The 20,558-nt window shown below is 39.6% G+C and overlaps 1 protein-coding gene across 5 annotated transcripts in view; it reads left to right on the top strand.

Moving 5' to 3' along the window:
• Nucleotides 1-20,558, top strand: part of ADAMTSL3 (ADAMTS like 3) — a 327,141-nt gene that overhangs the window by 162,064 nt on the left and 144,519 nt on the right. For all 5 annotated transcript variants that reach the window (XR_011525377.1, XM_070569997.1, XM_070569993.1 and 2 more), the window contains exons 8-9: nucleotides 1,267-1,341; nucleotides 7,874-8,031. Coding sequence is in view for 4 of the 5 variants with exons in the window: in XM_070569997.1 (XP_070426098.1) it covers nucleotides 1,267-1,341; nucleotides 7,874-8,031 (233 nt within the window). In the remaining variant the exon portion in view is untranslated. The remainder of the gene's footprint in view (nucleotides 1-1,266; nucleotides 1,342-7,873; nucleotides 8,032-20,558) is intronic.

Genomic DNA, 20,558 nt, shown 5'->3' with positions numbered 1-20,558 from the left:
TTTCCTTTTTACTATTTTGATAGTGTCTTTTAATGCACAAAAGTTTAATTTGATGCAGTCCAACTTATTTATTTTTTTCACTTGTTGCCTGTGCTTTTGGTGTCCCATCCAAGAAATCATTGATCTATATATTGTTTTTTAACTGGCTTTTTTTATTCATCAATATATATGTTGGCGATCTTTCTGCGTCAAGTCATATAGCTTCTTATCATTGCTTTTATCGGTTGTAGAGTATTCCTTAGCATGGATATACTGTTGTATTTTTAACCCCTCCCGTAATAGTGGGCATGCAGGTAGTGTTCATTGTTTCTTTTTACGTGTATGTATATTAAGAACAAACAAAAAGAAAATCTGGAAAGCATATTTATCAAAGTGTTAGAAGTGATGATCTCTGGGCAGTAGGATAGGAAATAGTTTTATTTTGTCTTTTTTGCGTATTTGTATTTTCTAATTTTCAATCATCAAATATTTTTATTTAATAAAAACTTATAAACAAGTCAATAAATACAGCGACATCTTTTGATGAAACAATTTTACCTCAGGGTTTATCCAAAAGAAGTTGTTCTCGATAGTTACCCAAATGAAAACAACATCTTCAGGAAGTAATTCGTATCACTGACAGTGTGTTAGTATCATTTAGTAACAGAAGTAATGTTAAGTAGGGGACTAGTGGGATAAAATTGCCTATGAGCTTAGATTATTATGCGGCCATGAAACTTAATTTCAGACTATGTAACAGCATGAAAAAAACATCCACAGGGGCTAGGATTTCCTCTGGGTAGTTGTCTAGGCCAGAGATCGTCAAACTTTTCCCTGTGAAGGGCCAGATAGTAAATCGATTAGGCTTTATGAGCCATATTGTCTCTGTTACAGCTACTCAACTCTGCCTTTGTAGGGCAAAAGCAGATTTAAATGGATGGATGTGGCCAGATTTGGGGGACCCAGTTTGTCCCCCACCACATCTCCCACCTCCATCAGAGCACATGGATGAGGCCTGGGGAGTGAAGGCAGTTGAGGTCGTAGGGCAGTGCATTTATTTTAAACTTTCCTTTAAAGTTATTTGAAAATGTATTTAAATGAAATTACATGAGTCGTATTAATATGCCTTCTCCATAGTAGGTGCTGTTCAAAGACTTCTTGAGAGTAAGATGGAAATGAAATATAGTTAAGAGCACTTTGCCCATGTCCCCGGTTTTGATTGATTGGCTTATTTTATTGGCCTTTGGTGCACGTGTTTTATTATACTTGTCTCGCGTTCTTTCCTAGGGGAAGAAAATGCAATCGCTGTCCCTTTGGGGAGTCGAAGTGTGAGAATTACGGTGAAAGGACCCGCACATCTCTGTGAGTAGATTCCAGTCTTAACATTTTTTCCCTTCCTGAAAGTTTCTTTAGCCAAAAAAAAAAGTCTGTCTTTGTGTTGATCATCTCAAGGATTTTGCCCACCGCCCTGAAGTAATCTCTGTCAGGAGGGAGATGATCTGTAGCCTGAATGTTTCCCTTCTCAGGCCCCGTGGGTAATACCCCAGTTTGGGATTCATCCCCTCGTGGGGGAGGAAATCCAGTTATGTGTGAAGTAAACTATTTTAATGTGAAGAGTAAATCAGGATTCAAGAGTCTTCTGGAGATTTGAGCAATTTGAGACAACAAAACAAAACAAAACAAGATTTAAAACATAGATCCATGCAGTATCTGCAGCTGCCAAGGATAAGCTTTGTTGCCAGCACACCACAACTTCGGTCTAGGCGCCCTGGAAGTCAACGCTGGTCTCCAGAATACTCAGAGTTTGAAACAACAGAGGGTCACAGTTGTATTGTTTCTTGGGCCAAAGTCAGGTGGCATCTCCTGTCTTAGTCCTTCTGGCCCCTGAGGACCTAAAGGAACTGGAAATACCAAAACTTGTCTCCTTCTCTCCCATGGTTCTCCCTGTGGCCACAGGCAGGACTTTCTTAGTCTTTTTCAAAGAAAAATGGGTTTCTGCCAAGACTGGCCCCCTGGCTTTGAAGAAGCTTACTGTGTTCTGCTCTTTCTTTCCATAAAAAGTACAAAACACACTATTTGTAGCTATTTTAAAGCCACACAAATCAAGGTCCACTGGGTTAAAGTGCTACATGTTTTGCCATTTTTTTTTTTCTGAGCCGCCATCTTAGATGTTAAATCATTAAAATTTCTCAGGGCCAGAAGCATCATACATTTTTGGTAGCTTTTAAGTGTGTGTGTGTGTGTGTGTGTGTGTGTGTGTGTGTGTGTGCGTGTGCACATGCGTGTATGTGTGCACATGTGTGTGTGCGTTTGTATATTTTGGACCCGGAACTAATGTTCTAACCAGAAATGTGCTTTGAGAAAGGTTTATATCAAAATGTTTAAATAAAAATGTTTAAGGTCACCAATGACATAGATTAAAATTTTGGGGAAAAAAAGAAATTCTGTAGTACCTTGTGATCTAAATTAGGGAAGCGAGAGGATATCTTTGAGATAGTGAGAGTGCAGTTACTGCAAAGCCTTTTTTTTATCCTTAACTTTGTTATATGAATTATGACTAAAAGAACGTGACTGCTTTTTTTTAGCTAAAATACTAAAATGTTTACAGCCACGTAATGGTCACTTCATTCAAGGCTTTCTCTGTGATGAAGCATCAGAACATTTGTTTTTGTTTTATAAACCTTCATTGGAAAGGCTACAGACTTTATATTGCCACTGCTTTTGTTACGTTTAATGTGGTTGTGGGAACAAAAGTTTTTAAGCTTCTTTTTTAAATGGCTTAAAGCCCGCAGCTCTTGAGGAGAGTAAATCTTCATCCTTGTAAATGCACACTTGATGTTTGAAATCAGTTAAAAATCCTGTGGATCCAAATTTTGTAAATCATTTGAGTGATAACATTGTAAAATATCATTTTGGATTAAAAAATAGGAAGCACTGACTATTCATAGTAGTCCTATTCATGATAGCCATAATGTCCATCTGTCGATGAATGGATAAATAAAATGTGGCATATGTGTGATATTATTTGGCTATAACAAAGAGTGAAGAACTGATGTGTGCTACAACATAGATGATCCTTAAAAACACCATGCTAAATGAAAGAAGCTAGTCACAAAAGCCCACATATTGTGTGATTCTATTTATAATGTCCAGAGTTGGCAACTCTGTGGAGACAGAAAGTCGGTTGGTGGTTGCCTAGGGCTGGGGTGGGTTCGACTGGGGTGCAATGAGGAGAGTACCTGCTAATGGGTATGAGATTTCTTAGGTGGATGACAGAAATGTTCTAAACAGGGTTTGGTGATGCTTTTACAACTCTGTGAATATACTGAAACCATTAAACTGCATTTTAAGTGGGTGAATTTTATGGTATGTGAATTTTATGGCCTATCAAAAAGACGTTTTAAAAAACAAAAAATATGCAGTGACTGGGCCTGATTTTCTTGTGATACTACAGGCATTTCCCAAAGATTCAGCTCCAAAAATAGTTTTATAACTTCTACATCTTCGATAAGTAGACAGTAAACAGAATAAGTAAACGTGAATACTTTGAGGCAAAATGTGCGTTTACATGCATATAGGTTCTGGCAAATTAAATATAATTTTATACTCAAAACTGGCACTGTTCCAAGAACAGGGCTCAAACGTATTCTGATTTCTCCCAAGGTGAAAGATCTGTTGCATAGCATATTTCCCCTTCTAAACAGTCTCACGATTGGCTCCAGAAGTGTTTCTGAAAGTTATCCTTCTCTGTTGATGCAAAGAACTGGCTTCGTTTACAAAGGATTTAGTTTGTAACTAGATTTCTGAACATCTAAATATAGAAGCGGTTTTATTTTCTTGATTTATGCAACTGTTCTCTTAATTTTTATTTTTAACAAAGATATATCCATTCTTTCAAGATCCATATTAACTGCCACCCTCCAAAAGCCTGCATTATTAAGAACTGAGAACATCCAGTAACGTTAATGTCAGTCTCTTTGCTGTGGAATGGAATGTAATTACAGAACGTCCATCTTACGTACTGCCTAGGGGTGTTTAGATTCTGAATTTCCAGTCCTGTCCCAAGCCTGGCCCCAGCATGTACATAGCAAGCACACAGCTCCAAATTTCCTGATAGTGCATCCCGTCAAAGATGGAAGCAAGAAGAGGATTCCTGCAAAAGAAATTTTATGGTAGCAAAACTTCAACATTGAATGTGTTTGACTCGCAATAAAAACTTGAGGAGCCGAGATGCCATAGACTGAAAACCTCCGTGGTCAAGTGGAAGAATTGTTTGTTTTTTGTCCTCTAAATCCTGTCTGATGACTATATATTGAGCTGTATAAATATAAGCATGGACACTGTGCACAATGACCAATCAAAGGAAATGGATGCTGAATCAAGTGTGCACACACTGTAAAATACAACTCTCCTCTAAGCTTAAGTGTGATGTATTTATCACTAAGTTAGCTCTGCCAACCGCTCATTACATGTCCGTCTAGCAATCCTGTCGTGGCCTTCTTAGAACTTAAGGAGACCTCTTGGGGATAATTAGCACGACCTGGCCTCTTTTGAAAGAAGCCTGGATCGATACTTCTCAGTGTAGGCCCTTCAACTAGAAGCAGTTGGAAGCACTCATCATCTTTCTAGTCATCATTTCTTTTAAAAATAGCTAGTACGGATCAAAATGTTTAAAGGCATCGTTACAGACTTGAGTTGTGAAGATTTGGGGATTTAAGGGGGTCTTGATTTCTGATTCTGTTTTTGTCTGTTTGAAGCTGTGTATCGTCTCTTCCTCAGCCGTTCTCTGCAACCTGCCCACCATATTGAGCCTGGAGAGGAGAAAGAAGTCAGGAGTGGGCAGGAGGAAAGGAGGCTCATACCCTCTGCCCTTCGTAGTGGTGGGTGTTTTATAGGCTTCCTGGGGTTTCCGCCCAGCACTACCAGCCACCTTGCTGCAGAAACTACAGAGGGGTCAGCAAGAACTCCAGGAACTGAAGGGCTTGTGTGCGCAGCTCTCACGAGCCCGTTATCACATTGCACTTTATCACAACATGGGGCTGCAGTAAGTGTGTAGGAATGCTAGAAATTAACAAAAACTTAATAAACAAACCCATAAGTCAACACATCATTCAAATTGTTGACTTTCACCATCTTCTTTTCTGTCATTTATTTTAAGAGGCACGGGCACTAAGGAAAGGCATGTTTACTACCCATAAAAATGACGATTTTTGAAGAACCTCACCAGCCTCTCTGCCTCACTGTGGGTTCATCACAGTGGCATTGTTAATCCAAATTATCAGAATCGTTTGCATTCATAAACTCCATCTTCATCAAATCACTTCACCTGTCTTTATTCACCCACTTCTGACTCATTCACACAAGTGAAGTCAGAAACTTGCTTCCTGGAGCCTCCAATGAATGCAGCCAGTGTTTGTGACCTGAAGAGATGGAAGCCTTTTGAATAATTGGAGTAAACATATTTTATGACAAGTGCGTGGTTCCGTGGAGAAGAGTGGTCTGGGTAATTCACACGCAGTTGAAAACTGGTTCTGCTCCTTGCGTTCTCGTATCCTTCTCACTAAAGATCTTGGACGCTGTCGAAGTAATGGACTAGACTCGACGTTAGAAAACAGAACACCAAAACAACACTAACAGAAACGCTGGCCTTTGGTTTAGAGGATGGACGTCATACTGGTCGTGCCTTCCTGCCAGATCGCCTTCCCAGATTCTGGCACCACCTGCCATACCTCCGCATCCCGGTGACACTTGGAAAGCTGTGATCCCAAAGGTTCGTGCAGTGGTAAAGCAATTACCGCCCCGACACAGCCGCAGAATCCATTGCACGCTATCTGAATTTAATCATGTCATTTCAGGCTGAATCTCAGTCTAGAAAACTGGTGTTTTGCATGGCTTCTATGAAGATGAATTTTGTCCAAACTCATTTTGTGTTTCGATGTTGCCTGAATGCTCCTTGTTTTCCCTCCTTTCCTTTAGTGAGCTAATTCATCCAGTGCAGGGCCTTCTCACTATCTCCAGTTTCCCATCTCCTTTTTACTGACAACTCACTCTGTAACACTCAGTTTTATATCTTCATTGGAACTAGGAAATGAATTTAATCTCACTCATTCCAAACATCTACTGCGGTCGTGAAGATCGGGGCCAAAGTGGTTGGGGTTTTGTGAGCCTGAGAGTAGCCAGCATTATTCTTCAACCGCTAATGACTCCTGCAGATCGAGTAGCTCACGTCCAGCCTTTGAATTTTCCCAGAAAAGTTCCCAGCCTGCCTGTCAGGGACAATCAGGGATGTCTCCTAATGCCTGTTACACAGTCTGTCCAGGGTGCTTGAGTTCCTGCAGCTGCTCCCGGGACGGAGAGAAATCCAGCAGAGGAAAACCACACAGCACGGCAGTGTGTGGGTTGCAGCCGCCAGATGCCGGGCCATTTTGTTGTGTTTTACCAGCTTCCCATTTTTAAGTTTGAATCTGAATGGGATTTGGGTTCTATTGTGTTCTTGGTTGGAGATGGTTAAAGAACCGTTGAATACCAATGAGTCAAGTGCAGGTTTCAGAGTTGAAGAGGACACAAGAGATTGTCTGTTCTGACTCCTCAGTTTAGAAATGAGATGATGAAACCCCACAGCGGTGAGTTAGGGATAGAGCTGAGGCCAGAAACACAGGCACCCCAGCCTCCAGCTGTGTGTTATTTTTCATTATTGCCTCTCTCAACCTCAGACCAGGTCCACAAGTGTGGTGACATTTAGAAAATGAAAGAAAAAAAAAAAAAAGAATGGGGAAAGCAAGAAATCATTTAAATAAAGTAGAAATGATGTTTTGGTTAAACCTTTGGCAGTTATTTTTCTGCAGAACGTCTAAAAGCCCTTCTGTTCATATAAAAGCAAATATGAATAAAGGGGTCGCATGGGCGAGGAAGATCTTCGTGGCGAAGGAAAAGTTCTGTATTTTGATTGTGGTGACGTGTGATAAAATGGCATAGGATTCTGTGTGCACATTGTACCCATGTCAGTTTCCTGGTTCTGATGTCATACTATAGTTACGTAAGATGTGACCAGTGGGTAAAACTGGATGAAAGGTACACAGGATTTCTCTACTATTTTTGTGACTTCCTGTGAATCTATAATTATTTCAAAATAAAGGTTTTTTTTAAAAAAAGAAAAGAAAATTCAAGATTCATTGTGGTTTTGTCTAAATAAAATACTAGGCTTAGGATCTTCTGAATGGCTACTAAAATGAGTAACTTAGCTTCATCATGAAAAAATATAAAGAAAGAGACATTTTCTCCTTCCCTTTGGGGTAGAAATGACTTCAAAGAATTGAGTAGACCTAATTGGACCTAGCTGCCTTGTTAGGTCCTTTAAATGGGCAACTAAAAAGCTTACATATTTATTCCATCAATATGAATCAATGTTTGTAAACTGAGTGGATGTATTGATATTGTGTTGATAGCACATGCTATTCTATGTAGTATAATATCTTTCTGAAATAAAATGCTTTTAAGCTAGTTCTCTCATTTAGAACAAATTGGTGGTTTCCAGAGACAGGAGGTGGGGGCATGGGTGAAAAGGATGAAGGGAGTCAAAGGCAGAAACTTCCAGTAAGAAAATAAATAAGTCATGGAAATGTAATTACACAGCACGATGACTATAGTTAACAAAACTCTTTTGTAAAAAGCAAAGTTGCTAAGAGATTACATCTTAAAAGTTCTTACCAAAAGAAAAAAAATTTTTAACTATGTGTGGTGATGCGTGTTAACTCGACTTGTTGTGATGATCACTTTGCAGTATATACAAATATTGAATCATTGTGTTGTACACCTGAAACTAATATAATGTTATATGTCAATTATGCCTCAAAAAAGATAGTTCTCCCATTTAAATGTTATTTTTTAATTTTAGTTATTGAATCAAAAACACTTCAAGGAAACAAAGGAGAACACAGCTTTAACAGCCCTGGAGTTTTTGTTGTAGAAAACACAACGGTGGAATTTCAGAAGGGCTCAGAGAGACAGACCTTCAAGATTGCAGGGCCTCTGATGGCCGATTTCATCTTCAAGGTAGGATGATCCTCTTCATCAGCTTCATGCATCTCAAGCCCAGCGTGTCTTGAATTTTAGAAACAATAAGTTTGCTCAGCAGGAAGTCCCCAATGATTGTTTTTATGCAGAGCGTGAACCATTAATATTTCCATCTTGGAGGTGATCCTTAAAAATCGTTCATCTCTCTCAAGTTTCTGCTCCTAAACCCCAATAATTAAGAAAAAAACTTCACTGATATGGAGGAAATAGTATTTTGTATTTATATCCTCTGGTTACCGTGTTCAATTTTAAACCTCTCGGTGGAGTTTGGTGGAAATGGTCCATGGTGAAATGCTCCATGTCCTGGACCAGCACTGTGCCGTTGTGTGTGTTCCCCTTGCAAAAGAGAGCAAAGAAGACAATGCACATTCCTTACCCTCCTTTATTGTTTCCCCAGATAATGTCTCATGACGGGCAGTTGTCTGGGCACCTGTCACAAGGTGCCCTTGGTACCATCAGAAGAACTCTTCTTCCTTGTAACCATGAGCCTGTGTCCCCTCTCTGGGTAAATCTGGGCATCTTCCCTTACTCAGAGGACATGAAAGGTAGTGGCCGATGGATTTCCAAAGTGACAAAATATGAAATGCTTCTGTTAAAATTGAAAATCCTAACAAATGAAAACAAAACGTATTTCAATGGGTGGATTTGTCCTATCCCTCTTCAGAAACTCCTTCCAAAACAGAAATGGGAGAAAGAAAATAGCCCTAATGGCCAGGAATATCTTTACCTGTGAAAAGACCCAATACCTTCGAAAGAACTGTCTGTGTTCCACATATTAATTTGTCGAAGAATGTTTCATTGAGACGTGGGTTGTGCCAGCAGAGAAATACATATGGATTAGATGAGTCTTGCAAACTGATGTCCTGTGTTCCACATTCAGCCCGCAGTATGACCAGCCAAGTGTTAGCTGGCACCATGTTGTTGTTTTGAAACTTTGGATTTTAAGTGGTCAACATTTAAAAGTCAAGAGATTTTTTTGATAAAACACCAGCTTATTTATGCTTCTCTTTAAAAATGGGAAGATCTGACAATTGGCTTGCACTTTGCCATAGCAATAATTGGCTCCAGGGGGGTAACAGCTGCCCTCTCATGAGGGCACTCTCTCTAGTTTGCCGTGCTCCACACCACTCCCTATTGTATCCCTAATATTTAAGGCATAAGTGTTTGCCATTAGTAGACATTTAAGTTGCCATTCGTAGACATCGCTTGCTCTTCATAGATATTTAAGCGACTTCTTTCAGACCCTTAAATCATTGACCAAAGGTTGACATTTCAAGATATCATTGCTTGCTTGCACTATATATACTGTTTATTGAGACCATGTATAAAAACACACGTACACATAAACTATATATTTCTACAACACACACACATAAATATGTATATAATTTCTTTTTTTAAAATATGGAAGGATACATTCCAAAGTGAAAACACACTGGTTATTTTAGTGGGGATAGGCACTTTGGGGAGGTGATCTTTGTTTTACTTATAGTGCTCTAATACTTAAAATAATTCTTAAAAAGAAGAATACAGTCATATATCACTTGTGAAATTAAAAATTATTTTACACCTTCTTGCCCAAATTATGTAGAATACCTTTCAGCAGCCTGCTGCCACTGTCTGACTTAGTGCCCAGTCTTCTATTTCCTTGTCTCTGAGTTCTGATTTTCTCAGATTTAATAAACAATTCTGGGCTTTGACTTCAACTTCTGGGAAGCTTTGATCCCTCTCAACTGAAAGGGTTTTTTAAAAATATATATTTATCAAAGAGGGTGTTACACACAACTGTGTGACTCATGCATAAATAGAGCCTTGTTTTCATGCCTACCGTCATTTTCTTTTGGGGCTGTGATGTTCTTGGTGGGTGAGAATTTGGCAAATCACAGACACTGTGATGAAGCAAGAATGTCTCTGATGTTGTTTTTCCCTGACTTAGAAGCTTGTCCAAATCATGTGGGTTTCTGGGAAATATTCTTTCCCATTGGTTCTTCTTTTTTTGCTTGGAACACCAGTATTGCCCACTCTGTGTTGTTGCTAAGGTAAAGAGTTCTTTCCTTCCATTCATCTCATCCCAAACCATCATGCAATCAAGTAATGGCTGTACTTTGAGTGGGAGGTTAAAAGTGTGTGTGAGGTCACTGATGGTGGTCTGCCGTGTGTTTCGTTGTACCTCTTTCATTCCAATCTACCAAGAGCAGCTGGTCTAAAAATGGAAGACCTGCCTCAACCTGAGAGAGGATGAGGTAGTGAAGACCAGCTCTGCCCCCTCAGTGCTAGTTTAGCACAGTCGTGAGAGAGCCAAGATATACAGAGGCATACTCCTTCATCCACCTCATAGAACAGACCTTATTTCATGGACTTTTAATAAGCAGACTGTTGAAAACTACTGTTTTCTTACATAGAAAGTAAAATATGAAGACATCAATGGGATGTTAGATTCTTTTGTGCTTCTTATCGCTCAGATCCTGAAGTTTGGCAACTCACTGCACCAGTGAGACAAAAATTGCTTTTTTCTACTCTTTAAGAAGCTATGTTTTCATGATCGGACCATTCCTGAAAGTTGCGCTTTTTCTTCTTCCCAATGGATTTCTCACTGTATCTTCTTGTTTCCCTGAACGATCTGTTTCTCGTGGATGACCCTTGTCACGGCACTACTGAGTCACGGGTATTGGGCATTAGAGCCCCCGAGGTGTTCTTATGTTGCTTCTTCAGTATGTGCGTGTTGCCACCAGGTAGCAGTAGAGAATCTTAATGCTGTAGATGATGCTGTGTGCTTTGTCGATTGGACGGCAGATGGGCACTATCCACTGAGTGACCATTTACTGGACATTTGCATCTGTGAGTAGATGTTCGTGAATATCAATATTAAGTCTATGCCCATGAGAAAAATCTAATAAAATAAAATGAAATGGCTTTGATAAAGAGATCTCTTTCCAGGGTTAACTACTCTTAATGATTGCTGGTGGCTTTTCCCATTTTAAAATATATATCCATCTTCAGGAGGAAAAAAGTTCCTCTTCCTCGTGGTCTGAAATCTTCCCTTTTATGCAGTTGTCTACCATCTTTCTCTCATTCAGATATTTTGTGTTTCTCTAGGAACGTGTTTTCTGATTGCTTTTCCCACTAGTTTTCTGCTCTGCGAGCCTCCTGTCTTCAGTTTCCTCCAGCATCAGCTCTAGATGCGTTCAGTGTTCTCCACCTGCAAAGTCTCTGTTCTTTCTGGGGAGTTAGGATGGCACCTCTGACTTGTTCAGGGATGAGGGTTAGGGTCACGAAATGTTGGGTCACATTTCATGTGGATCATATTTCATGACCCTAATGCCACTTTCATTCTGAGGTAGCTGTGGATGGAAGTGAGCACCCTGCCAGGCATTTGCCTCTTATGGTTCTAGGTGAAAAGTGGAGCAAAAGCTCCTTTTTCGCCTTTGGCCTTGAAACCGACTTCATATGCTTTTCTGCTCTGGAGAACGACTGTCGTCAGGATCTGAAACTGCCTGTTTTCCTTTCTCTCAAAGAACAGGTGATAGCCTTGCCATGTGATGCAGACAATGGCCAAATTTATATATTCACAGATATTTCAAAACACAGCAAGATGGTTTTTAGAGTCAGTGCCTGTGTTAGTTTCCAGAGGTGACCATAACACAGTACTGTAAACTGGCTGGCTCGAACAACAGGCATTTATTGTCTCACGGTTCTGGAGACTCAAAATCCGGAATCAAGGAGTGGGCAAAATGGTTCCTTCTGAAGGCTGTGAGGAAGAATCTGTTTCGTGCTGCTCTCCTTGCTTCTTGCATCCTCAGGCATTCTCCCTTCGTCTTCTTACCGTCTTCCCTCTGTGCACGTCTGCCTCTGTGTCTAAGTTTCCACTTTTGATAAGGGTACCAGTTATATTAGATTGGACCCACCCTAATGACCTCATCTTAACTTGACTAGATCTGCAAGGACCCTATTTCCAAATAAGATCACATTCTGAGGTACCGTGGGTTAGGACTTCAACATATTTTGAGGGAGAAACACAATTCAACCCATAACAGTGCCCACCAGAAGGGAAAGTTGACCTATTTCATCACACCTGCCAATCAGAATTCCATCTCGTCCTCAGCGTTTGCCACTAATCACAAAGGTAGAGACTCTTCAAATATCACATGGTATTTTACTAAATTGTGGTGTTGAGGGAAATTTCTTGGTTAAAACAGTTCAAATACTGCTCTGGTCATTACCAGAATTCACAGCTAAATTCTATGTGTAAATGTATACACACATATATAACACAGTATATTATATGAAAATCTGTTCCATAAGTTTTGGAAATTGTTTAGCAGTGGCCAAGTAAGGTAGTTGGACTTGAATTCATTTCCTTTCCGCTGTTATAAAGTCATTTTCCTAATCCAACAGGCGTAATATGCTTTTGTAAATGTTAGTGTACATTTTCCTGTTGCCATTCTGTGTCCGTGACCATCTCCCTTTCCGCCCGGGGGAGTTGAAAGTAGTGGTTGGTGACTGGGCTGCTGTGAGCAGGAATGCAAAGAGCGAGCATTGACTTTCAACTTCTGATTATTAGGTTAGACTGTTTTTTTTTTTTTAGTTTAGACTTTTGTCTTGAAAGTCAGGCTTATGGGAAGAGATAAGACTTTTATAAATTGATTTAATTTGCATAATAGTTCAAGGGTCGAGCATGGGGGACTAAATCAAAGTGTTTCCTCTGCAATATAGAGAGGATGCCCCTTCCCCCAGTGAGGCTGAGCCGTGGGGTTAGTGTCCTCAGCATCCTACCCTCAGGAGGAGTGTACACCATGGACAGAGTCCAGAGAGTGTATGCAGAGTCGGCTCCCTCTGCCTCAGGGGATTGTGGGAAAAGAACAAAAGAGGAGAAAGGATGGAGGAAGTAAGGCAATGAAACATGGATCTTGACGGCAGTCACTCTCCAGAGCAGAAAAGCATAGAAAAGGAGCTCTTGCTCCACTTTTCACCTAGAACCTTAAGAGGCAAAGGCCTGGTAGGGAGCCCACCTCCATCCACAGCTACCTGGGGAAGCTACCTCGGGATGAAATTGGCATTAGGGTCATGAAATGTTGGGTCACAGGTTGAGTCTGAGCTTAGCTCCCTGGAGTCTCCCTCAGCCCCCAGGTGGCATGGACGGTATTTAGAAAATTCCATGGGCTCTTGGCTGGTCGACATTGGAGGGGTTGACATGGTGGGGGCAAAATGACCCTGTAGCTGAGAGGTAAAGGGATTGTGGGAAAAGAACAAAAGAGGAGAAAGGATGGAGGAAGTAAGGCAATGAAACATGGATCTTGACGGCAGTCGCTCTCCAGAGCAGAAAAGCATAGAAAAGGAGCTCTTGCTCCACTTTTCCTCGTTTATTCAGAAAGGACCCAGTTTGTGCCTGTGGCCCTGGCTTGGTTATCAGCAGCTCCCCCTCTCCCTCAAGAGTGTCCTGGCTGGGACAGTGAAGCACGTGGTCTTCCTCCATCAGGGGCTCTGAGCTGGGCCAGGGATCAGATAGGAGTCCCAGCCACACCACAGAGAACCTGCAGCACAAGAGGAGTGTGGAATGGGCGGGTCACCAGAGGAGTCCACCGACCCGTGGACACAGCCAAGTTCACTGCGCTGAAGCTCCCTGTGGGCCCCCAGTCACCGGATGCGCCAGAGACATGGCTGTGGGCCCAAGGACGGGAGGACGACCTTCACCTGTGGACCCACGCCATCCTTCCCTTCCCGCCTCTGTGAGGTCCTAGGCCATAAACGGCCATGGAGGAGATCAGAGTGAAGAGGAGGACAGCTGAAGGCCTAGACGTTGCCCACCGAAGACTGCAGCCTCGAACGAGAAGGCCTTAAATTACTGAAGCAGTCTGAATGCACAGGCCTGACTCCGGTCCGGTGCCACCCCTGCCCCACGCGGTTGGAGGGGGCTGGTGCAGGAGGTAGGGTGGTACAGGGAGAGACGGAGCTACACCTTTGCCATCATCTGTGTGGAGTGAGCGCTCATTATGACTCTGCTGCTCTGTCACGAAACACAAAGGCAGAAGCAAAACCTTTGGGGAGAAAACGACCCCTGCAGATTTAAGTAACTTTATTTTTCTAAAGTTTTTAGTATGGGGGGAAAGAGCTTGATATGTTTAGTTAGTGGTTTTTATTTAATTTAAAGATACAATCTTTTATTTCCTATTTTGCCTATTTTTCTCTCTGAAAGAATACAATATAAGGCCAGTGTTCCTGGAATTTGAAGAACAAATACCCAAATATGAGCTCCTTCTTGGGATTAAAATTCCCTTAAAATGCTCAGTAATTCTCAATGGTGACAAAAGGGACTTTTTCCGAGGAAGAATGATAACACTGCATCATATTTTAATGATAAAGGTGTTTTTATATTAATAAGCCTCTAAACAGTTACATTCCCTTTTAAAGTGACAATGTGGAGAACTACAATTGAATGAGATTTTATCAATATTATATTCAAGCTACAAGTAGTGTAGCTTGAAGAAAATATATGGATTGATTGATTTTTTTTTTCAGAATTATGTTATTACAAAAAAAAAACGAGCAGAGGAGCTGAATAGACATTTTTCCAAAGAGGACTACAAATGGCCAACATCACTAATCATCAGGGAAATGCAAATCAAAACCACAAGGAGACATCACCTCACACCTGTTAGAACAGCTTCTGTCAAAAAGACAAGAAATAACAAGTGCTGGAGAGGATGTGGGGAAAAGGGAACCCTTGTGCGCTGTTGGTGGGAGTGTAACTTGGTGCAGCCACTATGGAAAACAGTATGGGGCTTCCTCAAAAAATTACAAATAGAACTACCATATGATTCAGCGATTCCACTCCTGGGTATATATCTGAAGGAAACGAAATCACGATGCTGAAAAGGTATCTACACCCCCATGTTCATTGCGGCATTATTTACAATAGCCAAGGTATGGAAACAAGCTAAGTGTCCATCAATGAATGAATAGATAAAGAAGATGTGGTGCGCATATATATATATATTTACAATGGAATATTATTTGGCCATAAAAAGAAGGAGATCATGCCATTTGCGAAACATGGATGGATCTTGAGGGCATTATGCTAAGTGAAAGAAGTCAGACGGAGAAAGCCAAATACCCTATGATCTCAGTTATATGTGGAATTGGAAAAAACCAAACTCATAGGTACAGAGAACAGATTCATGGTTGCCAGAGGTAGGGACAGGATAGAGGTGGGTGAAATGTGGTCAAAAGGCACAAACGTCCAGTTATAAGATAAATAATTTGTGGGGATGTAATGTACAATATGGTAACTAAAGTTAACAATACTGTATTGTATATTTGAAAGTAGCTAAGAGAGTAGATCTTAGAAGTTCTCATCAGGAAAAAAATTAGCTGTATGAGGTGATGAATGTTAACTAAACTTACTGTGGTAATCATTTCACAGTGTATCATTATGCTGTACACCTTAAACCACTGCAATGCTATATGTCAATTAAAACAAAAAAGTAAATTGGCCTGTATTTGCCCAGCATTCAGAGTAAAAAGCTCACAAACAGAGAACACAATGTCCAGAAGTCCAATAGGGTTTTTTATTGTGAGTCTTCTCAGCAGGGAAAATTTTTCTCAAAAGCTCTGCAGTAGAACTTTTCTCACCTCTCATTGATGAGAATTGGGTGCTGTGCTCATTGCCTAGTACGTCAGTCTGTCTGGGTTCTTCAAGAAGCAGATGCCAAGACAAGACTAGATATGCAAGAAATTTTTGAGGGGAATACCTGTGAGAAAAAAAATGAGCAGGGGCAGAGAGAGGCTGGGAGAGCCATCAGACTGCGATGAAGATCTGACCACAAGTGAAGGAGAGAGGGGAGGAAGGAAAGTTGGCTGGCAGCGTCTTAGATTGCAGTGTGGCTCTAAGAGAAGTCAACAAGGCTGTAGGGGAGGCCCAGAGCCAACGTCATCCATCACATGATCCAGTGTCTCCCAGGAACACGTCTGCTTAGGACCCCTGCTATGCTTAGTTATTGGCTGAGAAGATCCCATTAGAAGCTTGACCTGGAGCTGGGGCTGTCAATCAGTTATACTCTCTGTAGTTGTGTGAGTGAGAGGCACATTCTCGTGGATCCCACACGCAGCAAGGCAAATGTGACCACCAGGAATCTCTTAGAACGGTCAGGAGTTCCCTAAGACTCATGAAGGGGGAATGAACACTGGAACAAAATTGAGCCTCTGGAAGAATGGGCAAGGGAAATAGATGTTGGTATGCAATTAAATGCTTTTGCTACAATAAGGATGATCTCTTTCTGTAAAACATCTGGGCTTAATGCCTTTTCTTTCTTTTTTTCTTTTTGGCGGTAATGGACAGAAGTTAGAAAACCATTTCAGTTCCTCTTAGGGTTATTGATTTACTTAGGGTTCTATTTTTGAGCCAATTTCACAATTTATAAATATTTTTCTGGACAAGTGTTCAATTCATCTAGTTTTTCAAACTTCACTTTTCAAATGTAATCATAGGTCATAGTATTCCCTTATCATTTAAAAACTCTCAGCTGTACCTACAACTATATACCTTTCATTCCTAAACTTGTTCACTGGTTCCTTGTCTGATTTTTGTTTTGTTCAAACCATCCAAAGATTTGTCTCTGAGACATCCAAGAACTAAATTTTAGTCTTGTTGATTAACTCTCATAGTTTAAAAAAATAATTCTATTTATATAAATTTTTAGTTTTGTTTCTTTCCTTTGTCTTGACATGGATTTATTTTGGTATTGTATTTTTAGCTCCTAGAGCTAAATTCTTAATTCATTATATTTTCAACCTTTTGTTCTCTATTAAACGTATTTAGGGCTCTCAGTTTCCCCATACAGAAGTTCTTAATTTTGTTATTTTGTTGTAGTGTAGGTTATCAATTTTTAACTTCATGCTTAGGCTATTTATATTCTGGTTGGAAAATTTCTGTCAACCAGGATCATGAAAATGCTCTTTTATATTTTTTTCTGGAAGCCTTACTGTTTTACCCCTCATATTCAGAGCTATAATCCACCTAGAATTGATTTGTTTATATGATGTGAAGTAGAGTCAATATCCTTTTCCACATGACTGTCCAATTGACCCAGAACCGTTAGGTGAAAAAGAAAATCCTTTCCCCATTTGTCTTAAATCCCAGAATATATATGTGTGGGCCCATTGCTGGACTCTGTTCTGTTTCATGACCTGTGTGTCTGCGTGTCTCAGTACCATTGTGCCTGAATTACTGCAGCATTAAAACAAGTCGACAAGGGCCAGCCCGGTGGCACAGTAGTTAAGTGTGCATGTTCTGCTTCAGCAGCCCAGGGTTCGCTGGTTCAGATCCCAGGTGCGGACATGGCACCGCTTGGCACACCATGCTGTGGTAGGCGTCCCACATATAAAGTAGAGGAAGATGGGCACAGATGTTGGCTGAGGGCCAGTCTTCCTTGGGAAAAAGAGAAGGATTGGCAGTGGATGTTAGCTCAGGGCTAATCTTCCTAAAAAAGTAAATACAAGTTGACATCTGGTAGTGTAAGTTCTTGAGCTTTTTTCTTGAAGATTATCTTTGATATTCTTCACTCCTTGCATTTCCATATCAACTTGAAATATACTTGTCAATTTTTATAAAATTCTGCTGGATTTTGATTGGATTTACATTGAATCTATATGTCAATTTGGAGAAAATTGACAACTTTCCAATACTAAGCTTTCCAATCCATAAATACGGTATATTCATCCATTCGTTTAGTTGTTTTCCAATTCTTCTCAATAACATTTATAACTTTCAATGTATATGTCTTGCATATCTTTTATTAAATTAATTCCCATTTTGATGTTATTTTGATGTTATTGTAAATGGTATTTTTTTCATTTTCTATTTATTTGTTCCTGGCATACAGAAATCTAATTGATTTTTGTATATTGACTTTATAGTCGTACTATATTCACTTATCAATACTAATAGTTTATGAATTATTTTGGGTCATTTACGTATACAATTATGACACTGGCAAATAATGTTTTATTTCTTTTTTTTCAATCATTGTATGTTTTATTTATTTTTCTAGCTATATTGTACTACTTACAGCATCTAGAACAATGTTGATTAGAAGTAGTGACAGCAACTGTGCTTGTCATGCTTCTCATTTTCGGGACAAAGATCTCTATAATTCCCCCGTCGTGTATGGTGTTTGCTTTAGAAATTTTTGTAGACAATTTGTCTGGTGAAAGAAATCTTTTCCTACTTTTCTTTGTTATCATATATGTGGGGAATTTTATCAAATGCTTTGCCTGCAACTTTTGAAGTGATCATATTTTTTTTCCATTTTCCCTTTTAATATATGAATTACATTGATTTTCGAATGTTAAACCAATCTTACCTTCCTGTAATAAATTTCACTTGATCCTTATCCTTTTTATTAGAATTTATTATTAGTATTTATTATTTTATTATTAATTAAAAGGATTATCATTTTATGCCACTGGGTATGATTTTAAATTATTTTATTTATGATTTTTTTTGGTATCTATTTCCAGGGAAGGTTTTTTTTTTTTTCCCTTGTAATGTCTTTGTCAGGTCTTGGCATTAATTTTATACTGGCTTCATGAAACGAGTTGAGAAGTATTTCTGTTCTTATTCTCTGCAATAGTTTATGTAAATTTTGGTGTTATTTCTTCATTAAACATTTGGAAATATACAGCAGGAAAATTTTAGACTTGTGCATTCAGTGTCTTTAAAAGATACAGAACTCTTCAGATGTTTTGTTTCTTTTTATGTCAGTTTTGTTTCAAGGAATTTGTCTATTTCAACTAACTTTTTTTTTTTTTTTTTTTTTTATTAATGTTATGATAGATTACAACCTTGTGAGATTTCAGTTGTACATTTTTGTTAGTCATGTTGTGGGTACACCACTTCCCCCTCCGTACCCTCCCCCCACCCCCCCTTTTCCCTGGTAACCACCAATCAGATCTCCTTCTCAATATACTAATTTCCACCTATGAGTGGAGTCATGTAGAGTTCGTCTTTCTCTGACTGACTTATTTCGCTTAACATAATACCCTCGAGGTCCATCCACATTGTTGTGAATGGGCCAATTTCGTCTTTTTTTATGGCTGAGTAGTATTCCATTGTGTATATATACCACATCTTCTTTATCCAATCATTAGTTTCTGGGCATGTAGGCTGGTTCCACGTCTTGGCTATTGTAAATAATGCTGCAATGAACATAGGGGTGCAACGGACTCTTGAGATATCTGATATCAGGTTCTTAGGATAGATACCCAGTAATGGGATGGCTGGGTCATAGGGTATTTCTATTTTTAACTTTTTGAGAAATCTCCATACTGTTTTCCATAGTGGCTGTACCAGTTTGCATTCCCACCAACAGTGTATGAGGGTTCCTCTTTCTCCACAACCTCTCCAACATTTGTCGTTCTTGGTTTTGGATGTTTTTGCCAATCTAACGGGGGTAAGGTGATATCTTAGTGTAGTTTTGATTTGCATTTCCCTGATGATTAGCGATGATGAACATCTTTTCATGTGTCTATTGGCCATATTCATATCTTCTTTTGAGAAATGTCTGTTCATGTCCTCTGCCCATTTTTTGATCGGGTTGTTTGTTTTTTTGTTGTTAAGCAGTGTGAGTTCTTTGTATATTATGGAGATTAACCCTTTGTCGGATAAGTGGCTTGTAAATATTTTTTCCCAATTAGTGAGCTGTTTTTTTGTTTCAATCCTGTTTTCCCTTGCCTTGAAGAAGCTCTTTAGTCTGATGAAGTCCCATTTGTTTATTCTTTCTATTGTTTCCCTCAACTGAGGAGTTGCAGTGTCCGAAAAGATTCTTTTGAAACTGATGTCAAAGAGTGTACTGCCTATATTCTCTTCCAAAAGACTTATTGTCTCAGGCCTAATCTTTAGGTCTTTGATCCATTTTGAGTTTATTTTGGTGTGTGGTGAAAAAGAATGGTCAATTTTCAATCTTTTGCATGTGGCTGTCCAGTTTTCCCAGCACCATTTGTTGAAGAGACTTTCTTTTCTCCATTGTAGGCCCTCTGCTCCTTTGTCGAAGATTAGCTGTCCATAGATGTGTGGTTTTATCTCTGGGCTTTCAATTCTGTTCCATTGATCTGTGGACCTGTTTTTGTACCAGTACCATGCTGTTTTGATCACTGTAGCTTTGTAGTATGTTTTGAAATCGGGGATTGTGATTCCGCCGGCTTTGTTTTTCTTGCTCAGGATTGCTTTAGCAATTCGCGGTCTTTTGTTGCCCCATATGAATTTTAGGATTGTTTGTTCAATTTCTGTGAAAAATGTTCTTGGGATTCTGATTGGGATAGCATTGAATCTGTATATTGCTTTAGGTAGTATGGACATTTTAACTATGTTTATTCTTCCAATCCATGTGCAAGGGATGTCTTTCCATCTCTTTATGTCATCGCCTATTTCTTTCAAGAAAGTCTTGTAGTTTTCATTGTATAGATCCTTCACTTCCTTGGTTAAGTTTATCCCAAGGTATTTTATTCTTTTC

This window comes from Equus przewalskii, chromosome 1 (assembly GCF_037783145.1).
Source record: "Equus przewalskii isolate Varuska chromosome 1, EquPr2, whole genome shotgun sequence".
In the NCBI taxonomy this organism is placed as follows: domain Eukaryota; kingdom Metazoa; phylum Chordata; class Mammalia; order Perissodactyla; family Equidae; genus Equus; species Equus przewalskii.
Note: the sequence above shows the minus strand (reverse complement) of the source record. Positions and strands in the feature narration are given on the sequence as shown.